This window comes from Lates calcarifer, linkage group LG17 (genome assembly GCF_001640805.2).
Source record: "Lates calcarifer isolate ASB-BC8 linkage group LG17, TLL_Latcal_v3, whole genome shotgun sequence".
Lineage (NCBI taxonomy): Eukaryota > Metazoa > Chordata > Actinopteri > Centropomidae > Lates > Lates calcarifer.
In genome coordinates this window covers 19066356-19092530 of record NC_066849.1, presented here as the reverse complement: position 1 = coordinate 19092530, position 26175 = coordinate 19066356, and the positions used below count along the sequence as shown (strand labels likewise).

At 41.1% G+C, this 26175-nt stretch overlaps 1 protein-coding gene across 2 annotated transcripts; it reads left to right on the top strand.

The window, feature by feature from the left end:
* The first annotated feature begins 5479 nt into the window (after positions 1 to 5479).
* On the top strand, positions 5480 to 26026 carry fam163ab (family with sequence similarity 163 member Ab). 2 transcript variants are annotated; one of them, XM_018695310.2, is made up of 5 exons: positions 5480 to 6264; positions 22466 to 22565; positions 22652 to 22673; positions 23137 to 23251; positions 23639 to 26026. In XM_018695310.2, exons 4-5 carry the CDS (start codon positions 23159 to 23161, stop codon positions 24035 to 24037), a joined length of 492 nt encoding a protein of 163 aa, XP_018550826.1. In that variant the 5' UTR covers positions 5480 to 6264; positions 22466 to 22565; positions 22652 to 22673; positions 23137 to 23158; the 3' UTR covers positions 24038 to 26026. The 2 variants fall into 2 exon arrangements, with proteins under 2 accessions (XP_018550826.1, XP_018550833.1); XM_018695317.2 differs by lacking the exon at positions 22466 to 22565 and having other exon boundaries at positions 5483 to 6264.
* The last annotated feature ends 149 nt before the right edge of the window (positions 26027 to 26175 follow it).

Genomic DNA, 26175 nt, shown 5'->3' with positions numbered 1-26175 from the left:
GTTGACTGATCATGTAGAATATACTCTGCTCATTTATTGTGATTTGAAAAGTTGCATATCTGCACTTGAGTTAGCACAGATAGATATTGATGGTAACTGGTTTTGTGTAATCTATCTTGTTGTGTGTTGATGTTGTGTGTCTTTGGTTAAATGATGAAACGTTGTATTTAAAGGAAGCGGCTCTGAATGAAGAGCAGCAGGTCACCTGATGAATGGATTCACTTACAGCCAGCAGTGTAATGCTTAGTCATGATCAATCATCACCCACGTGACTCTCCTTTTCTTCTCACCTCCTCTCTCCTGTTCTATTTCAACCTCTTCTCTCTTCTTTACTCCTCTCTCCTTCCCATTTCTCCTCTTTTGACATCTGCTCCCCCTCAATTGTTTGTTTCTCTTTCTGTCCTGCTCAGTTCTCTTTGTCATTGCCCTCTATTTTTGTCATTTGCTCCTCTGCTACCTCCCCTCACTTCTCTTTGCTTCCTCTGTCCTCTTATCCTCTTCCAGATTTATCTTTGCAGGGACAGAGGAAATTAAAACGTCACCACAATCATTGTGTTTACAAAGTTATATTTTAAAGTCATATCGACCAGTGGAAAATCAAAGTACAGCTTAAAGCACAACATGACAACTGGTAGAAAACTGTGAAACACGATGTCAACACCAATCTACAGACACCTCAGCTCAGTGTCATGTAACACTTGTGTGTGTTGTCAGGCAAAGGTTAGTAAAAATTCTGCAAAACTCATTTAAAAAATGTATTTTTTCTATTTTAGCTCTAATCCTAAAGCAGTGATTTTGATTTTATGTCAGATAATCGTCAGCTATATGATTAATCTTTGGGGCTTTTGACCTGCCACAGTCTAACATTTCAAAGCAGTCTGGTTAACAGAGTAAAGCAGCTCTAGTGACCTGAACATGCCCAGTAGGAGAGATTTAAAGATTACATTAATGTATTGAGTGTTTTACAGTGTCGATGGGGAACTTTTACAAAACTGTCTTAAAAAGTCTGTTTGTATGGTAAACTTTGACAGGCAAACTGATCTCTGTTCACATTAATGTGGACATGGCCTGAGAGACAACAGTCAGTACTAGTGTACTGACTGTTGTCTCTCAGGCCATGTCCTGGCAGGGATGGGCAAGTCCAGATAAGCATCAAGTTGGAGCTGCCTCCCAGCACAGGAAATAGCATTAGCTTTAATGTCACACACCACACACACACACCACACACACAGTGACCTCTCACTCCCCAGGTTGCCATAGAGATACTGTTCCCTCTTTACACAGCCCCAAACAGCTGGCCATGTGAAGGCAAATGTATGTGTGTGTGTGTGTGTGTGTGTGTGTGTGTGTGTGTGTGTGTGTGTGTGTGTGTGTGTGTGTGTGTGTGTGTGTGCGCGCGCGCATATGTACATGTGTGTACAGTATGTGCTTCTAACATTTTTATGATTGCATGCTCATTGCATACTGTCTGTGTACTGTCATACCTGTGAACACTGTAACAGTGTTGGTGGGACTTCATATTGCTGTAGTTTTGGTAGATTAGACTCTTTTCTTTGTCTGTTCAACCACACTTGCTAACCACCCAGTTAGTCGTCTTCTGTTTAATCAAAACAAAACACACATTTAAAATGTCACAGTGGATTTCGATTTCAAATGTCCTTTGTGGAACAGTATCTCCTGCATCTCTTAGTTTGTTTCCATATTGAACTTGACTGTGAGACCCAAACCTCTGGCTCAAGCTTATCGCTGTAATGGATCGCTTGTTTGGAAAACCAATCGAACAGTTCCAACAAGCTAATGTTAAGCTCATCTGCTTGGCCTCTTATTAAAATAAATGGCTAAAATCAGACTCATTAATACTCATCACAACTGCTCGCTGACATGTTGTTTCAACTGTGTTTACCACCATGCCAAACCACCATATCAAAATCTTTGTCTTTTCTAAAATCAAACATAATTTAATATTTGCTGGAATGTTACATTCGGTAATTTCTTTAAAACCAGTGTCATCTGCACGGCCTGGGCATTGAGACCTCTGACCCTTGAACTTTGCACTTTCTGTGATTTGGAAAGTAAAGCATGAGCTAGTCTGACTAAAATGCAATACTGTAGCAAGCATGATCCTGGATGCAAAGAGGCAAAGAGGAAAAGTCATTGCTGACTGACCTTGCAATTTGAGGCTCAGATCTAGTGTCATACCAGGGCAGTTCACTGCACCTCCCCCAGAGTCAGTACCTTCAGTTAAATCAAATACACCCCCAATACTGGCCATACCTCTACTCTGGCTGATTCTGCACTATGGAAACCTTCCTGCTCTTATCCAGGAAAGGGTTTTTTAGTTTTTCCTTTTTTCTTAACAAGGGAAGAATTTCAGATACTTCTACTTCTTTTACTGGTTGAGTGTCTTTAATTTCTCAATTATAGACATTTTTCAGAAGTGGTGGTTGATTGATTTGGAGTAGTTTGACATTTTGGTAAATTTGTCACTGCTCTTGGCTAATAGGCAGTGTACAGTGAGGCATGTGAGTCCCAGTAAAAACAAAACTTGTTTTAACACTGCAGTTTCTGCATGGATTCATCAATTAAGATGAGCCTATGTAATGTGTTTGGTGATCTTTACAGGTGCTGGTATATTTTACATTGGGGCAGAGCCGTGCTAGCTGTTTCCACTCTTTCCAGTCTTTATGCTAAGCTAACTGGCTGCTGGCTGTAGTTTGTGAAGCTCCTGAAAGATCAGGTGGGTTTTTTGAAATTTTTTTCCCATTACTTTGCAATAAAATATTATTTTATATTGAAGGGCTGAGCTGTATTATAGTATAGTAATATGATGATGGCTGGAGTTGGTGCACCCTCAGCTGTGGCTGTGGTGTATATCTGTATCATTGCAGCCACATAGCGGAGTTAGTCAACCTAGTTCTGTCATCGACCGCTGCTGAGGCTGATTGAGAAAGACTGTACCTGCTGGTTATTATGGTTGGTATGGTTATGAGATAGTATAGCTTTTGCGGCTGCTGTTGATGTGATTGGTTTTAGCCCCAGCTGTGCTTTGCTTGTTATGATTATAGCGGTGACATCTTCATTTATAAAACTACCTACATGCAGGGGTTGTGCGTGTGCAGTGTGTTAACATGGCTGTGCTGGCTCAGCCATCTGTCATGGTATAAACACTGTGGGTTCACATCCTTAACAATGCTTTCTTGGTTAATGTTAATAGAAGCATCACAGAGCAGTCACACTACACCTCCTGTCGCATCATAGATTCCACCACAAATCCAGCTGTAGTGTGACCAATAACCACATCCTCAACCACAGCTTCAACCACCACAGTCAGGGAGAGCAGCGGCAGCTGTGCACAGACAGAGGCTGTGAGAGATGAGTGCATCACTTAAAGTGTCACATGTGGCATCTCTCCTTTCTGTAGTATCAAGAAGTGTTTCCTTGAACTGGCAGTGTAGTATAACTGGACTAGACCAACACACTATCTATTTCAAATGCTAAATTTAATGTGAGGTAAGGCAAAAGTAGTTCAGAAAAAATATATATTCCCACCATGACCTTTAAGGTGATCTGTAGTAGCTTAATATTTAGTGTACAGATTTAAAGATGGTATCAATCTTCTTAGTAATTCTCAACAAGAAAGTCAAGAGGTGTATCTCCCAAAATGTTTAACTATTCCCTAATATTTTTAAAGGAGGTTACAGAAGAATGTGATATATTCACCTCTCCCTAGGTGTTTTCAGCTGATTTAACATTTGTACCAGTGACTAATTTTCACCATAAAAAGGCTGACGATTTCTCATCGACCCAATCTTTCTCTGTATTTTGGGCAACTAAGGGTAAAAATGCTTTCTGCAGCAGTGAAGGCAGTTTTCTAGCTGAATGAACACAGATGAAGTAAGGAGCTGTACAACCAGCACTCCCTGCAGCTTTATCTCAGCTCTGTAGCTGTGAACCATCATGAACAGAAGCTGCTGTTTAAGGGAAAGTTTTCTCTCCCTCATTTTTAACATTTCACAGCTCACAACCACAGACCTCCTGCCAAAAATGGCACTATCTTAAATAAATTTCCATTAAGTAAACAGAACCCATTTCTCATGATCAGTTAACAGCTTTTTAACGTGGGGGTGTTTGGGGAGCATTTACCAAATATATGTGGGTATGTCTCTCAGGCTGATGATCAGATGTGTGTGGCTGTGAATGTGAGGCAAGTGGCTAAAGGAGCATAAAGTCCCTGCAACAAGGCAAACGTGAGCAGCTATTGCTCAGAAACATGCTCAACATCAGCCTCAGAACGGATGACAGCTCATTAAGTTGTCAGTTGTTGGGGCAGGAACTTTAGGAGCAAGACTAACAATACACTTTTTGCCTGTGAAAAATGTCAATATCCAAAATCTAACTGTGCTTTCCTTTACATTTCTTTGTTGTTTTGAAGAAATACTGTCAAAAACTTTCTTGTGTTCCTACCCAGGATACAAAATATGGTCAGCAGCAGCTACTCCTCTTTATTCTATCACTGTAGCTCTTCATCATTAGTTAAAAAAAAAAAAAAAAAAAAAAACCTGAAACAGTGTAATTTACTGTGTCTTAATAGTAAAACATTTTACATTTATAGCAGTTTCTAGAGTGAAAGTGGTGCATTAATGAGGGAAAAGTCAGATTATCTGCATGCATGTAAATGAACTCACTCAAATACTCGCTGTGCTTTGACTTTCACAGAGAAACTGCTTGTTGATTTATTTATTAGCCAAAAGTTTTAAAAGACACCAGAGAGCTCAGTTAGCACAGAGTTCCTACACAAGAGAAAGGAGCAAGTGTCGGCCCATCCGGTCATCTTCACTGTAGAGATTCATGAAAGTGGAACTAGTTTAATCCCTCATCTTTTTAGCCCTTTTTGTGGCTTTTTTCAAGGGTTGTCTGCTCTCAACCTCCTCTTTGTTGAAACACTTTAAACACGGCAGCTTGTGGTGTCGTGTCAACCCAAAACCAAATCCCCTGACTTCTGCCTCCCTCATCCCTCTCAGCTCTTTTTCTGGGATCCAGTGGTGTGAATCTGTGAGCGTCTCCACTTTGTGTAGCGGCACAGCCCTGTTCGGTCAGCCAGGCCTCCCCTCTCTGTCGATATTTGTGTGGACTTGGTTGCAACAGTAAGTAGATTAAGGGACCAGTGATTGAGGACAAATCAATTACTGTAGCTCAGTGGTCTGTGTTTGGAGGGGGGGTGGTTACTGTGGCATTTATTTACTGTGTGCAGGATACAACCACATTACCCAGCCTCCTTTTCTAATGGGAACATCCTGAATCAAATTCAGGTTCTTTTCTTTAGCTCATAAGAGTTAATGTGCCAGGAGTGACTTTATAATCACAATCATGACAGTGCACAGGTCGGCTCTCAGTTACATTTTGTGGCATTTCTCATAATTTATTCTTTATGTGATGCACATAAGGAGATTATAACAGGTTATACTGCATTTTATAATCTGTGAAGTATCAGTGACATCATTCCTATAATTTCCTGCCAGGCATCTACTCTAAAGTGGAACTCATCTGACAAACATGTGGGGTCCATTGACTGTGTATGGGCAGGGACCTCACTCCAGCTTACTTCTCAGAGATATGTCTCCACATATATTTATATTATCCCTCTGAAATGTTCCATATCAGGTCCTTTGCCAGGGAGGTAGTGTGTGTGTGATGCGGGGCGGCTCCTCTCCTCCCACCGCCTCCTCCCAGTCCGCCCAGCAGCGAACTCCGTCATTTCGCCCTCTCGTTCCTCACTTGTTGGATGCCTTCGTTTGAATTTCGGCAATTTCACGCTTCCCGGCGGTTGTTTTGCCCTCTCGCTGTCCCGAGGAAACCACTGCTGTGTGAGACGGTTACAGCGATTTTACAGGTTACATGTGCGTAAAAAGGCGCTCACTCCCTGAAGCGTTGTTGTCGCCGCCACCGTCCCTACCTGTGTGTTTGCTCCAGCTGTCGCACCGTGACCATGCTCCGGTCTTCGTCGTCCTCCGGTTGCGGCTGTCTCTGCAGCCGTCCCTCTGACCTCTAGACCGCTGGTCCCACGGCGGGAGCGTTGGGGTGTTTTTCCTCCCCCCTTGTTGTGCGCTCTGGACTCTCCGGCTCATCCTTTGGAGAAGTTCCGCCGCAGTCCCATGCACAGCGCTTCTCCACTCTCCTGCTGCGATAAGAATGCTGGTGGCTTTTCATGGTCAAACTCCACAGGATTAGCCCGAGTTGGACAAACGGACCATGTAACCAGATCAGGTATGTACACTGATGAAAAGAGGGAGATGGGATCACATTTTCTGTTTCGTTAGCTCCGAGCAAAACGTTTCCAATTACCCAGACCCTGGATTCAGATGTCAGGGGTTGTAGATATTTCTCTGGCTCGGACCTTTGGTGTGAAGAAGTGCCCCCCACCACCACCACATCCCACTCAGTTACAGTGGGGAAAATCATCTTCTTTTCACTTTTAATTCAACGTGAAATGTGCCTTTAAGGCTTCCAGGGAAGATGGAGTGACAGTGGAGCAGCTCAGCAGGAGCTGGAGTCTTGGGGTTTTGCCATTTTGCTGCTGCTGTGATCTTCTTTCACTCTGGTTCAGTCTGGTCTGGGTGGCCTGCTGCTGCTGCTGTTGGCATTTGATAAAGGCTGCATCATTTCAAATAGAAGAGGTGGCAGATTAGAGCAAGGCTGCGACTGGAGTTGAATGCCCACTTGGGCCACCTGTATTTAAATTACATACAGTCATGAAGCATTTTGGTCAGAGAGGGAAGAAGGTGAAGGGTCCTGAGTCTCTCAGCACTCACATTGCTGGAGTTAGAGAGGGATTCAATTCCCAGTGGAGCTGCTGGGGTTCAAAATGGTTCAAAGTGCCTCAGCATATTTCACACTGAACACCCCCTGATACTGTGATGTTTTAATGGGAACATGGTAACCAAGCAAACACATTCGTAACTGTACATTTCACTCAGTATCTGTAGAAAATTCAAAGAAGTTCTGAAGTTTCCATGACTTTTAATGCAACCTTTCAGTCAAAGAGAGGGCAAATTAGATGCGTGACTACATTTAATCATAAGTTATATGTATCTAGTCCCACCTTATAATATTGATCTGTCAATATGTCACCTAGCTGCACTCCAGCATGTTGTAACATATTGTAATATAGGTTGCCTCTGTTTTTCTTGGCTGTTAGAAGGAGGCTATTCTATACATGCAGTGGATATTCTGCAGTCAGTTAAAGAGAAATTAATTATAGTTTTTTCTAATCCTGGATTTTGTTTTTTATGGATTAGTGGTGTAGACATAAATTTGGTGTATTCAAAACAGTTGAAGCTGTGTGAGGTGGCATCACTGCATCTTTTTTTGTCTTCGTTTGTCTCTGCAATGAAGCTTGTGGGAAAAATTCTCTCATTACCAACAGGAATTATTGAGAAAGTAACATTACTCCTAAGGGTTTTAAAATATGACTGTCTTGTGGGACAAAATGGTTGTTAACTTAGCCCTTTGTACAGCCAGTGTTTTCCTTATTCATATTAACCATATCAACAAACAAACAAACAAACAAAAACAAAAAAAACTTCCAAGTTAAATATTCCTTCACTATGTGCACATGTCAGCTGAAGTACAGTATGTGAATTGTATTGATCTCCCACATCAACAGCCAGCAGCAGGTGCCGTGCCGCTCTGACCCATTTCTCACAGAGGAGGCTGTGACTAAATAACTGTAGAGCAGTCTCTCTATATCCTCCTGTCTCCACCCTGCCACACACACACACACACACACACATACACATACACATACACGTACACACACTTCTTAATTCCTCCACCTCCAGTTCCTGTGATACAACAGGAAGTGGGCTGATTTCCCAGAGGAGTCTGCAGTCAGGGCTGTCACAGCTAGCCCAGCAGCAGCAGACAAAATGTATTTAATACACAGGTTGTATAATGGTGTGCTGTGCCAACAGTTCAAAACTACTGTTGGAAAATATAACCAGCTGTTAGCAACATTTGGTCTGTCAGAGCTAAGTTGTTCTGTAAGAGCCTGTCTGGCTGGGAAACTAAATATTTGATCGTCCTCAGTTAATTTAGGAAACAGTTTAGCCTAAGCTGCCTTATTAACCCCAACAAATCCTCAAATCATTATCGCTGCTGGGAGACCAGTTCTATCATCAGTGTGGGTGATACAGAGAAAATTTGACAATGTTTGGACTCACAAAACCTTTTTAAAAACTGTTGGACAAACTCAGTGTCTGGTGTTACTGTTTGTCCTGACAGCAGCGATACACAACACCCTTATCAGCCTGCAGATTGTTATTAAGGATTGGAAAAGTTGCCATTATGATACTGCAATACTACTATCTCTGAGTATCACAGCTTTCACTGGCCTCATATAAATGTATGTATTTTAAAGGTTTTCTACACTTCTACATCATTTGAAGTATCTGAGTCATGGTTGGGCAACTGAAAAATACATTAAAGAAACTCGCATTGAGGAGCAAGATAGGCTGGTCAAAATAAGTAATTGAGTCAAGTGTGTTTGCTGTTAAGTCTGACCATCAACCATGCATCATGTCCACACAAGATTGTCACGAACATGTGAAGGTCAGTGGGCTTTGTTGTCATACAAGGAAAACTGTGATTAGAATAAAGCCTCTGCTGCCAGAAGAGCATCCCATCATTACAGATTACAGACTCAAACCTATTCTGGCTTGTGTGGAATTTAAAATGAGCTCCTTTTCATCAAAGTAAAGCCATTGTTAGTGTAGGAGAACGTTGGCATCACAGATTTTGTCTCTCTTGCTTTCTGGAGGTAGATTACTGTACTCAGGCCACTATTGGTTGTAAAGTCATGTCTGGCTTCCTCCCGCTGACACTCCACTCTAATAGTGAAATAGTGTTTTTAAGCTGCGGTAGCAGTTTATATATGTGTGAGTGTGTGTGTGTTTGTTGGGTTGGGGTTGGGGTAGGTGGGGAGGGTCTCTAACTATCCGGGGAAGGGGAAAGTGTTTCAGTGTTTCAGGAGTGGTGTGTGAATTATTGAAAAGCCCTCAAGATTTCTCTAGCTGTAGGATTGGTATTTCTTGCGGTACAGTTGTGAGTCGCGTGTACTGTAGTCACACATTAAGGTGAGATGAGCTGTGTCAAAACTGCACTGCAGCATTAACAGGACAGGAAACTAAACTCTAGCATCCAACTCATACAGCTTCAGTCAGACAGTCAGACCACTTCATCTCTCTTTATAGCAGATCTGAATCTCCAGATGGTTGATGGTTTCTGGAAGGAGTGTCAGAGAGGACAAGCAACCTCATCAGCTGCTTTTACCCATGGATGTGTTAAACAAAGGATAAGGAATCCATTTGTTCTGCTCACCCAGTGCAGACACCAATGAGGTCTCCCGCTTCCTACTCAGGTGCGCATAATTGAGCACGCAATTGAATATTAGTGTCTTTCTCTGGCAGACCCTGGCTGATATGCCTTAACGACACCAAATTAATATATTGATAAAACATTAACTGTGCAGTTAGTATATTATATGTATATACTCAGTGGTTAAATTTGTTTTAATTCACCTAATCATTTCTGAGCATGTGTAACACTCAGGAAATCATTGTAGTTCAAGAACATGCTAATGTTTGAAGGGTTTAATGTTGACCATGTTCAACATTAGCCGCTAACATTTCTAAATTAGCAGAAATTACAGCTGAGGCCAATTGGGATAATTAGTTTTGTGGGCATTCGTTCTTTGGACAAATTACATTTTGGCCAGATGATGGTGCTAGAGGAAAATTCAGGGGATCACCTAAATCAGTAGGCTTTATCCTCTGGGGACCACGACTGTCTGTATAAAATGTCAGGGAAATTCACTCAATAGTTGTTGAGACATTTCAGTCTGGACCAAAGTGGTGGATTGGATGATGCACCCAGCAACTGACCAACCAACTGATACTACCATCCCTAGAGCCATGACCAAACATCTTTCTGTGATCTGCATTTCCAATCGTGGGCATTATGTCACAATTACCAAATGTCCCAGTGCAGCTCCCGGGGGCTTGTTTTTACCACCAACAACTTCAGCAACCATTCAGATTCTAAAAACAGACGACAGCTGGTCACTAGTGAAGAAATCAATTGATAATTCACTAGTCAACTAAAAATAACTTTTGTTGTTTATTAAGTACAAAATGCCACAAAACTGTTGGTAAAGGCTCCACAAATGCTGAGATTTATGTGTTTTTTTCCATGTAACAACAATACTTTCTGTACAGTCTCAATGTGGGCACACATGTGCTGTGTAGGTTTGTTATATAATTTTCACATTTGATGGCCACGTATCCTGAAAATCAGCTTTATTTGTCCTCCTTTATTTGTACAGCTGCCAGGGACTAATAGGGAAAAGTAAAGCTTCCTTCCTTTACAATGTTGTAATTTGTTGTTGTTAGTCCATAGTAATCGATGATAAAAACACAAGAAGAATAGGTGAGAAGGGGTGGATTTAGTGGTTATGCAGTAGTGATGACTTGTTCTCTTACTCCAAACCTCCCATATTTTTTGGCTACATTACATTTAATCGTTCTATTCAACTACAGCCAGAAAACAGCATGCCTTTAGTGAAACAGTAGTCCTGCTTTTCTAGCCAGTTTGGTAGATATTTAGACACTGTTATCTAACAGGATTCCCCAATTGGCACCAAGTGTGAACAAGCAAGAAAGCACTGAGTTGTAGTTTCCATTAATCCTCCCACAGGCTTCTGAATACGAGCAGGTATCATTTGTTTTCAGTTAAATATAGCAGGCTGGGATGACAACTTGTGACTTGTGCATTGTGCAAGGTGATGTGTAGCGCGAGGATGTGAACGCAGCTCTGAAGTGCAGCCCTGCTCGCTGGGTGAGGATGAGGCCACTGACAGGAAAGCTTGTTGGCAGAGCCGGAGGCCTCTGGAAGAGAAACGCTGTTATCTGCAAATGTAGCTCCACTGCTGCTGGCTGCTGTATCTGTGGTGACTCATCAAAAATACACACACGCGCATATATAGACGCACACACTTCCAGACATAATCAGACTGGCAAACATACGCACACACTGTGTCACCCTTAAAATGACACAATGCCCTCTGACATTTACATACTCACACACGGTTAGATACGCACCTCCAGACACAAACACAGACAAATACAATCTTCTGAATTCTGACAAAGACACACATGGACACTGAGGAACACAAACACACACTATATACACACTCTGCCCTTTGGTACTGTAAGTGAGAGTGACATTACCCTCAAATCATCAGTCACTTAAAATTTTAGGATAAGACCACAGATTTCCTGTTTTAGACTTTAATAATAAGATTACTTTCTTCATTATGTGAGGAAAAACGAAAAAAAGAAAAAACATGTTAAAATCATGACTTGGACACTTCATCCTTGTTGAAGCTATTATACCTTCACTTACATTTAAAAAAGCTGTTCTTGTCTCATAAGTTGGGAATTGGATGAGGGTCACTGGAGCTGGAGATCAATATCTACACCTGTCCAACCCTCATGACCTTCACACTTTGGCCAAATATTTCAGCTTTAAATTACCTCCTGTTCCAGCCCTGTTGAGAAAACACTCCTTTCTCATTGTTCATACACGGACATCCCTGCTTTTATCTTAAAACATCTTCTTTCATGAAATTTCAGCCCTTTGTCGTCACTACCCACCAGCTCCCCGACTTTGTTTTATTCATCGTTATTTGAAATGTAGAACTCGTCCTGTAGCACCCCTCTTACGCAAGCAGCGCTTGAAGCTTAAATCCAACATTTACACTTGCAGTAAGCAGTTTCTCTGATTCTTGAGAGTGAGCAGATTGAACTGCAATAAGGAAAAGGGTCTGAGGTCACAGGACCCACATAGTATTGCTGATGTCAAGACTTTCAGCTGGAAATCACAAATGTATTCAGTACACTATATGATTCCTCTCATTCACTGCAGTCTTTCCCCTTAAGTTTTCACATACATAATTCTGACTTCACTTAAAATGTCTTTAGAAACAGTTAATAGGGGATATAACTGGCTACCTTTGCACACATTCCACCACACTTATTTCTTTACACTGGATGATTCCTGCTGCAACATTTTATACATACCATATATGGGTTTATTTTATATTAATCCATGCATGAGAGATGTTGGTTGGAAACCAGTAGGGATGTAATGATTCTCCAAATCTATGGATCAGTTCACACTGTGGGATTTTTGTTTAATTTATTTTTGGATATTATTGGAGCTAATTAAGCTAGCCTAACCTTTACAGCGGGCATGATCACTCGATTGTGATTGGACCAAAATGGTCACATGACATATACAATTGGAAGACAATAAAATATATTTTATATAGGTAGGTGGGAGTGGGGCCTGGTATTGTGGTATCTTGTTTCTGTCTTCCTGGTACGATATTGTGGACATTTCTATCACATTGGACATTTGAATGACTCCATTTCATAAGAGAAGGTATCTTTTACGGGCACATCAACCAATAACACTTCTCACTAATGTGAGAATTTTAACAATACTGTGTCATAATATATTTTCATTTTATGGAGCAAGCAAATGCCTTAGACACCAGACACAACATCCCATTTATATGCAGCATGGTGCAGTGCATAAATTAATCCATGTAAAACAAAATATTAGAGAAATCAAACCATGCTTCACACCATTTAAAACTATATCCCTTTAATCTGATTGTTGCCTTAAGATGATTAGTCCCATTGCTGTCTGTGTAAAAATCCTGATGATCTCAAGATGTGACGGCAGTGTGAGGAGACTGTGGGATTTCTTCAGAGTCTGCTATCTCTTTTATCTGTTCCCTGCATGACTGCGTAGCAGTTATGGACATGTCTGCAAAACAAACACTTATTGTAGTCACTTATATGAAACCATCAATGACAGTCTCAAATATAGAAACAATGAGATGAGAGCTACAATCTAACTAATGCAGAGAGATGAGAGGACATCCGAGTCGTTGTTTGTCCTGGAAGCGTTTCCTCTTCAGTGTGTCTCCCTGGCTGTTGCCAGGATGGCACAGTGGCTTCAGTTACAGTTCTGTAAGCCGAAGGTCACAGGTATAGTTTTTTGCACAGTGATGCGTTGAAATAGCTTTGAGCATCACAATGAAATTCAGACCTATTCATTCAGAGTCAGGCTGATAGTTTACAGGCAAAGACTTCTCTGATAGTGTGACAGCTTTACAGACTCTGTGTTGACAGACTGATCATGGCTGCTATGTTTTATTCTTATAGTACAACCTCGCCTCACCTCAACAGACTGACCTTAATGTCAGTCAGTGATAGTACTGGAAGTGTAAAAGTAGAAATACACTAAAGGGTGTTTGGTCCTTGGAGGAAGGAACTGTGAAAATCCACTTTTATTGGATTCTAAATGTTGGTCACAGTGGTAAAATACATCAGTCTACAAGAAAATGGCTAATTCTAAATCTGATGGTTTAATTCCTCATGGGAAAACAAGGACATCAACTCATTGAACCTTAACCCCTCCTTCTGCTCTTCTGCTCCTGAGCAAGGCATCTCTGCAACCCTGCCTTTTTCCCGCTTGCCCTGCCATCTGTGGCTGCGCTCCCTCACTGTACTAACTGTCACAGATAAAATGTCTGTGTGAATGTATGCTAATGTAATATTCGTGGTACATTACTCTCTCAAAGATAGAAGCTGGACCATTTCATTTCCTTTTATGAGACTGCCGTGCTGACCAGCAGAATGGAGGTACAGTAATTACAGCTTCCTCTGTACTGGGTGTGCGTTCAACGATGCCGCGCTGCTGCCAAGTGCGAGAGAGAGAACGGCAGGGGAGGAGCTGAGCAGCCACAGTGTAATGAAACCTCTGTAATCCTTGTAAAGCAGGGGGGCGCAGAGCTGTAGGCATATTGAACGTCAGGTCTGTTTCCTGCTGAAGTTCTTCCCCTGTGAATCTGTCTGAACGGGACATAAATTAACTCGAAAATCAATTTGAGCCTTCCATGGTTGAAGTGTGAGCATGTCAGTCTCTATGGTTCGAATTGTTCCCTTGTAGAATCTTAACAAGCTGTGGTTGTGATTGAATGTTTAACTGATTGCGTGTTCATCCTGCAAGCGACCCGCAACATACCTGCAAGAAGGTGTAGACAATCATTGCGTCTCAGTTCTGTACAACTTACATACTTATCCTTAGCAGGTTTAGAATATGCTTCTGTTTTCACAATGGAAAAGTGACAGTGTAGTCTAAAAGGTCATTGTGCATACAAAAGTAAAATTTTTGAGTATTTCCTTCTGAGGAGCAATGAAGGACCTGCTCACAGAAAGATCTTGGAAAACCGAGGAAAAAGGTTAAAGTATAACTATCTCTCTGGGTTTGACCTTTGGCTTCAACATGTAATGTTGTTCTCAGTGCTTGTGATTTTTTAAATGATGTTGATTCCACTGTTGCAGCTGATTGCATTGAATAAAAGCATTCAGCAAAATTGTGTTATCTGAAAGCGATACTGGAACAAGGTGCCCTTCTCACATTGTGTTTCTGCTCCGTGTTCCTGTTCCTTCTGCTCACTGGATGGTTGTTTACTTCCTGTTTCCTCCTCAGGTCAGCAATGCTGCTGGATAGTTATTTAAGAGAATGTGGATGTGCAGGATGGCAGTGATTGTCTCTGTTAACTCAAATTAACACAAAAGTCTAATATGATTCAGTCAGTATCAGACAGGTATAGACACTGTTTGAACCAAACAAACACGCAGCAGCTATGGGCCAACCAGTAATACTGAGAATTGCTCCAGGCTGGCTGTGTCTACATTTGTTTAATGTGTAAGTGTGTTTGGGCAAGTTTATCTCTGGGAAATGGACTGAGCTTTCTGACACCACTCAGGTGTACAATAATACTGTTCCAAGCATTTTAAGAGAAACAGCAATACAACAGCTTTTGTTGAGTTGAGAGTGGGTTGTCTTCATTCTGTTGTATTCAAGTTTGATTGATTGGGCTAGAGTTTCTGTCAGTTGTTGTAACAGACTCCTCATTCATATGCAATCACCGCTGTCATTAAGTGAACCAAGTTTGAGCCAGTCTCCCTTTGTGTCATAGTTTATCCGCTCTCTGCTGAAGGCTTTGTGCCCATTGTGGTTTTTAATGGATGCACCAGAAAGTCCTCCCAGACACCAGAAGCACTTTCACTGATGTGATCGGAGCTGATAGATTTTGGGAAAAAATTAAAATAATTATGCCCTGTTGTTAGGTGTTTTGTGCCATGTCTATTGTTTGACCTCACTGTTACCAACAGCCATTCTTTCACATGGGACCATCTACTCTCATAGATTATTTTAGTCATCTAATCAACCTTTCTATCAGTTACACAGTTCTATTCTCTGAAATGAATAAAAAAGACTATATATAAATATTTTTAAACAGTATTATCAGAGGCTGTAGGGTAATAGGAGCAACTGTGATTGTAGAAGTTGTAGTATTAGTCACAATGGCTGTACAGTTGTCGTATCAGCAGCAGTAGCAGTAGTACACGTGGCTGTAATAGCTGTAAAAGTGCTGTAGGACCATATAGAGGAAAAGTCATTTTGGGAGACCCATAGCCATCCCACTGGCCTGGATATCTGGCAATGGGAGGAAATTGAATTTGATTGTGTGTATAAAAGTTACAGATGGGCTGTGAGTAATGAATCTTTCACTTTCCATGTGAGTAAAGGTATTCACCACATCTTGACTCACAGTGAGTGTGTAGAAAGGCTGAATCAGGAGCTGGCAGGCTGGAGTACAGTACGCTGGAGAGCTGCATAACAGCATAATGTACACCAGTTATAAATCTGCCAGCAGTATATACGGCATCAGAACATGGTCCAGATTGGACGGAGAGAGAGACTCAAACTGTGCTCCAATTCTCTGTCGTCCCATCTCCCTCCATCTTCACGGGGACGAAGCTGTTTTACCGCCTGTATTGATCATGTGCTTTTATAGGGCCAAGAGGATCATTCCTGGGAGTGGTTCCTCACATTCATTGCATTCTTTGCCCCAAATGACCTCGAGCAAAATCAAGTAATTGAACTAAAATGTTCGGTGTCATCAATCTCTGCCCGCTGGGCCGTAACTGCTGCGACAGCTTAAGGGGAAAGATGGGATAACGGTTGGTTGAGCTCCTGTGGGTCCTTCAGTACATGAAGAAGGTTTTCAAGGTCACATATAAGTGTTAGTATCCAGGAAAGTTAATATACTTATCATCTGGAGCCTTTTACTATCAAAAACCTGTAGCTGTAAAATACTGAAAAACGGTTTGTCTCTCTTTTATCACTGTGGCATGAGATCAAAAAGGTGAGGTTCCTTACACTTCTCTTACCAACTAGTAGGATGGATTATGTGAAATTTTGAGCAGACCTTCACGTTCCCCAGATGATGAAGCTCACTGACTTTGGTAATCCTGTGACTTTTCCTAGTGCAGTAATGTTGACATTTGTGGCTTTTGACTGGAATGTCTGAATAACTATTAGACGTGCTGCTATGAAATTTGGTACACACATTCATTACCCTGTTGGGGTTAAAAACAATATTAACATTAACCTCAGCTGCACTTTGTGTTTGGTGCGAATTAGCAAATGTCAGGGTTACAACACCAACCTTTGTTGCATCTCCCTCTCAAGCATTTCCTGTATTTCCTGCATGGCTGTAGATTTTTAGACTTGTTTCATTAGCTTTTTAGAGAGCGCATATGTTTCCAGTGAAATATGCCACATAACATCAGTGCTAATAAGTGAAACTTAAGTGCAAAGAGACTTTTTGCCAGATGTTTTGTCTGCATTTTCTCTATGCTCCCCAGTGTGTACAATTAGAGCTGCAGGCATATCAATGACATGACTGATCTATATTGTCACCTTGCAACATTAACTAAAATCAAATACTCCAAACAGTTATCCTGTGATTTCATTTGGAGCTGCCAGTGTGTGAAGTTTCTCAGTGCTGTTTTAACAGATTATGTTCTTTTTGTTTTGACATTTTACCCATGATTGTACTTTTACGGTGAATAATCTGCATGAAAAAGAAATGCCACAATTTCTAAACCGACCCCCTAAATTGTGTTTGCTTCACACCCACGCATACAAACAAACACGCATTTACACACGCATGCAGACACACACAGACGCCCACGCTGGGCCGCAACGGAGACGATAAAGAGAGGAAGCAGATAGAGGAAAGCCTTTTGGAACGCCAGATAACAGGATTAGACAAATTACATTTCAACTGTGACCATGAATCCCATTTGGATGTGCGACTTGTTTTCTCTCCACTTACAACAGCAGCCATAGAGCTGTGGAGTTTGGTGACAAAATGGTGGTTTTCCAAAATAATATGTGCTGAAATTTTGCTTGAATTATTGCCTGGGTAGATGGGATTTGGGTCTGCTGCTGAGGCCAACACCTCAACTTGTCAGGAATCGAAGAGAGTTTGACATTAAGTTCAACCGGACAGATGAGCGTACATGCAGAGTAACACATTGTCCTGTCTTGTACCATGTGAGTTCAGTATATGCCTAAAGAGCAATTCACTGAACAGCATTAACAACTACAGTCAATGTAACCTTGCAGATATGGCCCATTTTCACTTTTGTCACTGTGATCTGACAGAATTGTGGATGAAAGTTCATTTCAAGAACAATCACTGACTGACAGCTGTCTCCTTCAATTAGACATCAACACAAACACATCCTACACCTGCTGTGACACCATTATTGACTACTGGACTGTCTTTGGTTCTTGCCTCCAGTTTAACTGTAATAACAGAAAACATGGTAGCTTAATCTTGTCAATCTACTGGGGGGGGGGGGGGGCAGGTCATACAGTTGCTGGATCATTCATGTTTTACACTGATAACACCTAGTCTAAATAGTTGTAATTTTCAAAAAGTGATGAGTCAGTACGATAGTCCAAACACTCCATAGTGTTGACTAAACTGGTGCCTGGTTTGCACAATTGATTCTCAGTGGATGTTCCCTACACTTGCACCATACATTGTAAACAATTGTTGGGTATTATACAAATATGCTTTTTGATTCTGCTTATTGATTTCTGAGAGTAAAGTTTGAACCTACTTGCTGTACATTTCCCTTGAGTCAACAAAAATGCATGAACACATGAACGGGGACCAAAATCAGTCAGCAGAATCTGAACCACATTGCTAAAATCTACTTGGCCTTCGAGATATAGTCTGGCTTTGCAAGGCTTTGTCACAAACTGACCTCTGTAACGTTTAGACTGCTCCTGTGAATGGTATAAAGGAAGCATAATATTACATTCAGCTTTTTGACGATTTTGTAGATTTCTTGGCAGTTACAGGTCAGGGACACTGATGTTTAGTGGAAATAATAACATTAATCTTTCTTTAGCTTGACTGAAACTTTTTTAAGGGGGCACTGAAGGTTAATTTAATAATCCTTCATTTTACATTACAAAAAAGCCAAATCTCCAAGTGATGTCACAGAATTTTATGCCACAAAAAGTCCGTTTTGACATTGTGAACATTTGTCTGATAACAGAATCTGGCTCAAACTTTTTGGCAGGATACACTGTGTGGGGATCAAACCTGTGGCCTTTATATTACAGGACAGATGGTGTTGGAGTGTGTTTGAAAGAGAAAAGACTGACAGAAGCTGACTGCCGGCCTGAGCAATTTAAGATCCAAAGAATCAATCTTGTAAAAATCTTCCAGGGCAGTCAAAGTCCTTCAGATGCTCCTGAAGAGTGATGGCCGAAACTCCAGGGGGAACACTCCATCAGAGAGAGAGAGAGAGGGAGAGAAGGCAGTAGCTCATGAGATATTCTCATTACTCTGATTTGCCAAAAACAGCATCTGGGAAACCTGTAGTTTTATAACATGAGGAGATTTTATCCTACAGTTAAACTACCTTACAGGACAGAGATAGGGGGAAGCAGTAATGGTAGTGGGCACAATTGAGTGCCAACAAGCTGATAAAACAGGCCGATAAAACTCACAAAATATTAGAGGCTGATGATTGCAGGTGTAAATGCTTTTAAACATCAACATACAGTGGTGAACTGAATTGTATCATACTATGGCATAATCTAACATAATGGAGTGCAACAGAATGTAGCATACAGTTTACATTTAATCATAACAAAACATAATGACATGTATCATAAAACATCAGTGAAGTGTATGTTATTATAACATGACACATAGTGCATGCAGTGCAGTGTAACTAAATGTATAGTGTAGCATAATGCATTCTAGCATACCCTATAAGTCGCATAATACTTTATATAATACTATCAAATACAACATGGCATGCCTTTATTGCAGTGTATCAGAGTATAATGTGGTGCAATAAGATGCAATATAAGAACTCAACCCTCACAAACATCAGCATTTCTCAGAGCCTCAGGATACATATGAACCCAGGAAGTTGACTGACAGGTGTCAATCAGAGTGGAAACTTGAACAGTGATGAAAAATGTATTTTCTGCCTCAAGCCAAAATGTTGCAGATACAAGCTTTTAAGGCAAAAAACTTGTTCAAAAATAATCTGCTGTTGAAATGTGCTGAGCCCAGAATGCAGTGCAGCTCCAACTCCAACATAGTGATACACTGACTCTGTGAGGATTTTGTATGATTCACCTTAATTTTCATATGATAATGTTTGCCGCTTTGATGGAAATGGAGCTACAGACTTGTTGCTGGTTCAATGTACTTCTGACAGCAATGAAGTGAGGTGTGCAAAGTGTCACAGGAGATCAGAAATGTCTAGAAACAAGCTAAAAGCTTCCTTTAAATCTGTGAATCCTTGAATACCTGAGCTGCTATCTGCCTTAATTCTATTAATCTTAATGTATGTAGAGTGCTGGAAGCAGCTGTAAATAACATGACTACTGCTGCCTTAAATACAGTGAATGAATGAGACTTTATATATAGATGTTATACTGCAGTATCAACTCTTATTATTCAATTAGATGTGTGGTGCGTGTTGAGGTTCACTGGTTATTTAGTAAATTAAACTGTGGTGCTTTCTGTGCTCTGACTGCAGCTAAGTGCTATCAAGACTGCTGTCTTTCCTAATGGATGTTTTATTAGGATGTCTTGATTTATTTGGTAATGCTTAACGACATGGTTAGCCTGTGTGAATACTGTATGTGTGCATTGTGTATATGTATGTGTGTCTTTGTTCGTGTGTGTGAGAGTCTTATCAGTACACAGGGCTCTTCAGGCAGTTTGGGGGATTGAGGGCCACTCTAATCTGGACCCAACGGTGACTGATCCAGCTTTCTTTCCGTCTGTGCTCAGCATGTGTATGTGTCTGTGTGTGTGTATGAGTGTAAAAAGTGTGTGTATACAGTATGTGTGTGCTGATGCAGATATCACATTTTCTCTATAGTTTGTCAAATGAAGTAAACTCGTATTTGTTTGTTGTTTTGTGTGTGTGTCTGAGTAAAGGATGATGTGGTGACAGCGGTGACTCCATTTCCATTTCCTCCTTGCAGTACAAGTCACTGTGCTGGCATTAATTATGAAAAATAGTGTGGTGTACTGAATCTGAGATTGCACGCACTGGAGAGAGTTATGATGAATGATGTTAAGAGGAATCTGTCGGCTGCCATCCCGTTTGGTCTCCACAAATAATTGAAGGCTAGTGTACTTTCTGACAGAAACATGGTTTATGAGCTCGGTGCCAGTGTAGCGGCTCAGATCGCTGCCTGTGGGAGCAGCAGCACCACCTCCTTTTATTCTCCCCTGGTGCAGAGTCTGACAGCACTTCCAGCTCATTGTCTTTTGAATGAAGAAACACATTCAGGTTCTCTGATCAAAATTAAACTCAGTCAAAATGAAATTTGTCATCAGTTTGAGATGTTCAACACATTTTGAGTTATTTTGTTGTTTGTACTGCAGTTACTCCCTGTATCCATATTTCATAAAAGGTCTTTGTCCACATGTGTGGACTAGAGTATACCAGTGTACCATTTGAATATTTTAAATCAAACATGCACATTAACACTGATCCATTTCTGAGTGTCACTGTGATGGACACAATCATCCCTAAGCCAAAAAAGGGATGAAAGGAAAGAACACATGACAAATACTGGACAGTGATGCAGTTCTGATTTCAGGTCAGGAGTACTAATGCATATGTGGAAAGGCAGTATGAAGGATTGAGGGCCACTGTAGTCTGGATCCAACGATGACTGTTGCAGGGGGAGCAGTACTAATACTGATAAGGTGCCTCAGCATCTGAAGACTATGAGTTTGACAATGAAAATAATGTGAGGGTGAGGAGTTAGAAAGAACTGAACTTATAAGACCTCTGTAGCCTGCTCCTCATAGGCTAGCAACTCAAGGCTACATTAGCCGCTGCTAACACAGCACATCAAAATCTCTGATCTGTTGGCAGTTAAGTTGCATTGTGGATAATGCAGGCTGCAGGCTTAGGATCTCATTAGTCTGGTCTCTAATTAATTGCACAATGATGGACTGACAGACTTAATCTATCACACAAACACACACACACACACACACACGCATTTTCACATTCGCACTTTTCTGCATGACCACATTTCTGAGCTTGTCACTTATGATTCCTGCTGTCTGATGTCTGAATGTGTGTGTGATGTGTGTGATTATTTGTCAACCTCTATACACATCTGTTCCCACAGTGTCACTTCCTTTACTCCTTCCTTCCTCTTTCCTCCTGTCTCACCTACATTCAATTTTTCCATCCTTTCTTCCCTCCTTTCTTTTCATCCTACCTTTCTTTTCACTACACAAAAAAATTCCTCCACCTTCCACCTCAATCACGAATGCGACATGTTTTCGTCAGGAGGAATAGATCTCACTTCACCTGGACAAGCCTCAGCGTGCAGATTAAACCCCTAACCAACTGAGCCCCTTGCTGCTAAATCACTTTTACTGCTGCTCCTCAGTTACACACAAAGTCACGCACACATGCAGCGTTACAGAGTGTAGAAGCAGAGAGATGAGGCAGAGAGACTGACAGAGAGAGAGACATTGCTCAGGAATGTGAGTATATGTTTGGGACTGATGTGTTCATTCTAAATGATTCAGTTTCTACAAAAGTCTCAGGTAAACACCTTACAACTGAGCGTGATTCATCAGTCTGCCAATGAATATGTTCATGAAGATTGTACCGTTCTTACTTTGTTGTGGTAATAAATGAAATTGTTCATGGTATTTCCAAGGGAACAAAACTTTGGTACTGGTACTGCATCACACTACAGATAAGGTATTGCTGTTATTTTGTGTGGTTTGTGTGTGTGTGTGTGTGTGTGTGTGTGTGTGTGTGTGTGTGTGTGTGTGTGACACTTTTTTTGTTCTCTTGGTGCCACCTTGTGGAGTAAAAAACTGTTACACGTCTTATTTCCTTACATTTCCTGCTTCCTTTCCTCTCTCCTTGCTTCCTCTATCTCTTCTCAGAGATGTTCATACAGTGTGGCTCTCCAACCGTGTGACCTCTAATCTTTGACCTGTGACTAGACTTCTCTTCACCCTTGCAACCTTCAAACACTCTTCTGATGTAAGTCTATCTATCTATCTATCTATCTATTTAAACTGTCTGTCTGATATTTAATTTACTTACCTCTATTATTTGTCTACTTTCAGGTGTTAAGCAACTTTGCAGAACGTGAGTATATCACAATATGTTTTTTTTTCCCTGTTTTGTCTAGTCAAAATTTGTATTTGCAAAAGTGAGTGTGGAAAACATTCGGTTAGATATAGAAGATTAACAGCATGGTCATTTTAACTTAAAAAAGCAGAGCTGCTGTTTTGTGAATGAGGTTCCAAAAGATATAGGTTGAGGTTTCTTTATGGTGGTAGTTAATGTCTTTGGGAAGGAGTTACCACTGTGTTGGAGGTGTACAAACAAATTAATGTATCCCTGTATTTAAGTTATTTACTGCATGTTCTCTGTTTACTTCACATAATTACAAAATGACCTTTGCAGTTTGCTCTATTACCATACTAACATTAGAAAATACATTCCAGCAGATTGCATCTCTGTTTACGGTAACACTGACATTTGTGTGATTTAATTAAACTTGTCGAGAGCCTGTCGTTGATGATGTGACTTCCTGTACCTGTGACAGAGTTTGATGGAGAGCTGGTCGGATGACAGCTGGAACTGTTGTCATAACCGGAGGAATACTGGCCACAGTGATACTTCTGTGTATCATAGCTGTGCTCTGTTACTGTAGACTCCAGGTACGCCGCTGTTTATATCCGTGTGTGTAAGCATCTTTACACACAGTAGTGTTTTCTTCATTCCTTCCTTTCTCTTCTTGCAGTTGCATTTGTCCTTCCCCTCTTTTCCTCAGAGATTGTCTTTTGTTCTCTTTGTTCACTTCCCTCATTCCCTCCATCTTTCCTTTCCTAACATTATGGTTCATTGTCACAATATATTATCTTAATTTTGAGAATACTAATTGCAAATACTGTAAAAATTTACAGTCAACGGTGTGGAGAGTTCAAACACTGATATGTTAGCTTTGCCATAATAAATACAATACTTCAGCAATTCATAAAGTAGACTGTAGAACGTACTGTTTTTGTTTGACAAGGCAATTACAGAGTGATTCTCTCTCTGTGTAGTACTACTGCTGTAAGAAGAATGGGTCTGACAGTGGCTCCATCTCTCAGCAACACTTTGCCTGCAACGCCTGCAGTGTCACCGGCCTGGACGGGTCAATCATCACCCCGCTGTCCCTGTCACCGCCAGAGCCGCCTGGATCCTCGGACCCCGCCAAACCCAGAGGGGGGCGACGCAGCTACTGCCCCACCTGCTCACCCTATGACTCCCCCTTCTACATCCGCACCACTGATGAGATGCGCAATGGTGGCGAGCGCATCACCTACATGCCCACACACTACGAGAACCAGGCGCTGGCGATGCCGCTGCCCGCCGTCCGAGGCTCCCTGTTGAGGGAGACTCAGCGAGGGCGCCCTCCCGATTTCTACACCAATACCCGAGCCATCAGCACCGAGGTGTGACCACCCCGAAACCCCCCCTGTAACACCACCCATACACACACAGACACCCCCTCTCTGCACTTACACACACACACCAGCACCACCACACCACAAAAAGTGATTTTGACACCTACAGCAGCGACCGGTGATGATCCGCTGGGTAAAGGCCAACTGTTTGTGCAGGTTACATGATCACACTTAATTAAGGTTTGGGGGGGGGATTTAAGTGAGGATTGTCCAAGTCTACTGCTGAAGACTAAACTGTGTGACAAGCAGTGATGACTTGAAACCTGGTTCCTTACTTTATACCCTTAAATTTTAAATGTTTGTGTTTATAAAGACAGTAACTCTATAATTCATGGTAGATAAAACTCTAGCTGTAAAATGTCTTGTATGAAAACGTCCCTTTATGCTCCCACATGAAGGGTATGGTTGTGCACTGTCTGTTGACTGTTACTGTTTCTTTACTGACTGAGGGCTATCTTAGATAATTTATGGTTTTCCCTTGCTGCATATCTTCCCAATTGACAAAAAGACCAAAAAAAAGTATATGAAGTATGTAGCAAATATGAAGCAATTTTGTCATGATAAGCAGAATGGAGACTGGAAACACATTTGAAAACGGTACAAAGGGCAAAAGAAGGAAAAGTCAGCATCCCCTCTGCAGTTTTCTGGATTTCTGGAAGCATAATAGAATTACTGGAAAGGTAGAAGAGTGCAGACGACGGGAGCTTTCTCTATGCAAGCTGTCTGGCAAACTACTGCAGCTCTTCATCTCCAGTGATCTCCTCTCAGCATAAACCTTTTCATCTCATCAACCTTATCGGTGGAATATCACAATCAATGTGCGCATCCAGTGAGATATGATGGTGTAAGTATAGATAGACCTACAAGCATTTAAAAATGGATCTTAGATACAGCAGTTCAAAGCCTCTTGGGTTGCCAGATCTAGCACTGAACCACCATTCTCCCCTCCAAGGCGTTCAGTAAATCTGTGATTATGCAAGGATGTCTGAGCCCTCGAATGCAACAGTGGTAAGCTTCAAATGAACTGAGTGAATTTCTCTTTACTGATGACAGTGATGCAAAAAGTTTGAAATGTAAATATTAACCAGAAGGCAACAAAAGCATCTCTTGTTTCCAGTGTCTTCTTGACCAAGAGAGATGCATCCTGGGATCTGAACACGATGTACTTTGAATGAGGGAGTGTGATTTACTAGTTTGTGCTATTTTGTCTTCACACTCCTCCTATACTCCTGTACTACTCTCATGTTGAATCTTTGAAATGCAATTAACCATTTCATTTTCTTTTCATATTTCTTTTTTCCCCCACATTGTGAGTAAGTCAGAGTACACATTTACGTGATTGAAAACAGTTTCATAGTGCTCATTTTCTACATGACATTTACCCAGCATTGCTTGCCATTCACAATAATATTTCCTGTGATATTTGTCTTTGTATTTGTGTGTACAGCAGGACTCAGTGAGGCTGACTGAAACAGTGCAGGAAACCTTGTGGACTTGCATGGTGTGACAATGTTGGATACTTTTGCAGGATTTTTGGACAGGCCTAGTGTTATCATTCAAGCATCAAACAAAAATGCACTTCCCAATGAAGCATAATTAAACTTCACTGATCAGCAGCTCTTTCATTTATTTCTCAATTACATTTTCATTAAGGTTAAATAGAAGCCAACTGCAGTGCTGATGCACTGTACATCTTGAAACTTCTTGTGGCCACTTTACACCATCTGGGCTAGAATCTCTAAAGAGGATTCAGTGTTTCTCCATGTTATTGTCCACATAGTTAAGGTTTCATTGTCATAATTCATTTATTTAGCCATTGTATTGACTATCTATTTTACTATTTACTTAACTAGTTATCTTTGAACATAGAAAATTTGATTTTTAGAAATGTGGTTAAAACAGAAATCGTACATGATAAATACAGAAACAGTAATATTTGACAGTGTTAACTTTTGACAATTAAAGATTTGTAACTGCTTGAAATTGCTTTTTGTGTGATTATTGACTGCACACACACTCACACACATACAAGCAGGTAGTGTTATGCCTCTCCAGTTGGGAGATATTTTTCCACATAAAATCCTCTTGAGTTTTATCAAGATGTTAAAGTGAAAAGAAACTTAAGTTTTCTC

Bases quoted from the DNA above. Each gene is read 5' to 3' on its own strand.
- fam163ab (XM_018695310.2), top strand. From the start codon at position 23,159: ATGACAGCTGGAACTGTTGTCATAACCGGAGGAATACTGGCCACAGTG. The intron at 23,252-23,638 runs GTACGCCGCTGT...CTCTCTGTGTAG, and splicing joins TCTGTTACTGTAGACTCCAG to TACTACTGCTGTAAGAAGAA.